At 36.4% G+C, this 2,550-nt stretch overlaps 1 protein-coding gene across 1 annotated transcript; it reads left to right on the top strand.

The window, feature by feature from the left end:
- The first annotated feature begins 955 nt into the window (after window positions 1-955).
- Window positions 956-2,550, top strand: LOC115628175 (dipeptidase 3). Its single transcript, XM_030524162.1, has 3 exons — window positions 956-1,840; window positions 1,901-2,076; window positions 2,135-2,550. Exons 1-3 carry the CDS (start codon window positions 1,016-1,018, stop codon window positions 2,475-2,477), a joined length of 1,344 nt encoding a protein of 447 aa, XP_030380022.1. The 5' UTR covers window positions 956-1,015; the 3' UTR covers window positions 2,478-2,550.

Raw genomic sequence — 2,550 nt, 5'->3', positions numbered from 1 at the left:
TTATTCTTAAAAAGGTGACGTTGCTGAGGTGCTTTATTTATCATTTTGGTATCGAATGACGTCACACCCGCAACTTTACTTAGTTTTCAAAATTGTTTGTATTAAAGTTTTTTTCAATTATTGATTATTTTACTTTTATAATCATGCTTATTATATACTAAAAGCCAGTTTTTCCTGACATTAGTGCTTATAATATATTAAAAGAATGATTTTCTGACATTAGCGGGCACTAAAAGGGGTTTTTGTTTCAAACCTTCTCCCAATACAACCCTCTCTACTAAGTATTTAAAAACTTATATTTTAAACCTCCACATATTCGGAGATTTTTTTTATTTTTTTGTAATCTAAAAATTATAAGTATAAATATTAAGTGTTTTTCTTTCTGAATTTTTAGCAAGACTGTATGTAATACATAAGAGCCACTTCGCTTTTTCAATGGACATTTAGAGATTTGCTATTAAAATGCTTAGTTTATTGCATACATACATTGGATATTACATAAACATTTCATCATCAAGGTTTGCATTAAAACCATATAGTTTAACTACCACGACCCTTGTTATGAACTTAAAACTAAAAATAATCTTTTAATTGGTTCAAGTGTTACAAAACGCAAAAGTCTTTTCATCTTTTAATGATCCTTGTCGAATACGAATATCTGTTTATGTAGATTTCTAAACATACATAAGAATATATTCAATAATATAAGCAAATGTCGTTCATGTAATAATATAATATATGTATACATATATTCACAACTACCATGATAATGATCGTTAGATTTCGCGTTATTATGCATAGACATATGTATGTATGTGCATTAAAATGAAAATATATTATTACTTGTACCGTAACTGCCCATGGTAATTGCGCCACTCTTTTCTTATTAAATACTCGTATGTGACCCATGGTCCATGGCCCTTTAGTATTTATGTAAAATCGATACATCCGTTTTAAAAACTTTTTATCTTCATTCTTATGATTTCATATATTATATTTAACGCAGTAGAGCAAAATGAACTCAGTATCAAATCGTGATTTTATGGATGTACATACGATGCACCAGCATCAGCCTCATTGTAAGCAACAATGTTTTGTTTTTACTGAAATTTCAGACATTGAGCTACCCGCGGAAATAACAAAATTTAGTGGCGGTGAAAAGATAAGCAATGGCAGCATTCCAACATTTAGCTGCAAAAAGGATTCATTTAGTGAGTCATCTACCGACGGTCAACGTCACCATTCTCGGGGACGCAAAATACTTTTAGGTATTGCATTAGCGTTAGCCTGTATTGCAATGGCTGGAGGGATACCATTGGCTCTGCAGCTCCGGTCATCTTCCTTACTGGAAGCACGTCTATCCTTTATTAGGCGGCTTTTGACCGAATCTCCTCTGATTGAGGGAGCTTGGAAGCCTTCATCTAGCATGAATTATACGAGCAGTATGGCGGAAATTCGCAAAAACAATATTGGAGCTGTGCTGTGGCCTATATCAGTTGCGTGTGGAGCTCAGTATTTAGACGCAGTTCAGCTGGCATTGGAGGGAATTGATGAGGCGAAACGCATTACAGCCTCACTAGAATCGATGCATATTGTAGAGTCGGCTGATGAAATGGAGCAGACCCATATTAGAGGAGATGTCGCTGTTTTGTTGGGAATTGGCGGTGGTCATGCGCTTGGCAGCAGCTTGGCAGTTCTGCGTTCAATGTTTTTGTTAGGAGCACGATTTGTCTCGGTCACTAGCATAGAATGCACAACACCGTGGGCCGCCGCCGCCATGCGTACAAATGACTACCTTATTGAGGAGAACGCAACCAATTCACTCAATTATTTCGGCAAGGTTAAAATCATAATCATTTTGCTTTGTTATTATTATTATTAAAAATGTACATTTTTTAAGGCGGTTTTGTACGAAATGAACCGATTGGGCATGTTAGTGGAGATCTCCCAACTCAGCGAATCAGCTATGATTATTGCTTTGCGTACCACTAAAGCTCCAGTCCTTTTTATGAACTCTGCACCGGTTTCCATTTGCAACGCAACAAATGTTGCTTCTATACCGGACCACGTGTTAAGGTAAATTTAATTACATTACAAAAACTGGATTTATTTGTATTATATTTGAGTATTTCAGTTTACTACCTGAAAATGGTGGTGTAGTTCTTCTCAACCTAGAGCGCTGCGGAGATCGAGTGCTTAGTGTGAGGGAAGCTATTAACGCTATTAACTATGTGCGGAAGATTGCTGGTGTGGATCATGTTGGTCTTGGAGGAGCGCCAAAAAGCTACGCTTTCTTATTGGCTGAACTTGCGCGGGATCGAGTATGGGGCAATGCGTCCATCAAAAAGCTAGTTGGTGGCAATGTTGTACGAGTACTACGTGAAATTGAAACCTTGAGCCGTTTGCCGTTGCATGAGGAATGGATTACCAATGAATTGATTGAACGAAATTCTTATTGCCGCTACCCAGAGTTTTAAACTTTTATTCTGAAATTTTGCATAAGGAAAAACACTCATTTTAGTAAAATATTACTCTTGATTAGTACACTTA

This window comes from Scaptodrosophila lebanonensis, unplaced genomic scaffold (assembly GCF_003285725.1).
Source record: "Scaptodrosophila lebanonensis strain 11010-0011.00,11010-0021.00 unplaced genomic scaffold, SlebRS2 tig00000110-arrow-arrow-pilon, whole genome shotgun sequence".
NCBI classification, from domain to species: domain Eukaryota; kingdom Metazoa; phylum Arthropoda; class Insecta; order Diptera; family Drosophilidae; genus Scaptodrosophila; species Scaptodrosophila lebanonensis.
Note: the sequence above shows the minus strand (reverse complement) of the source record. Positions and strands in the feature narration are given on the sequence as shown.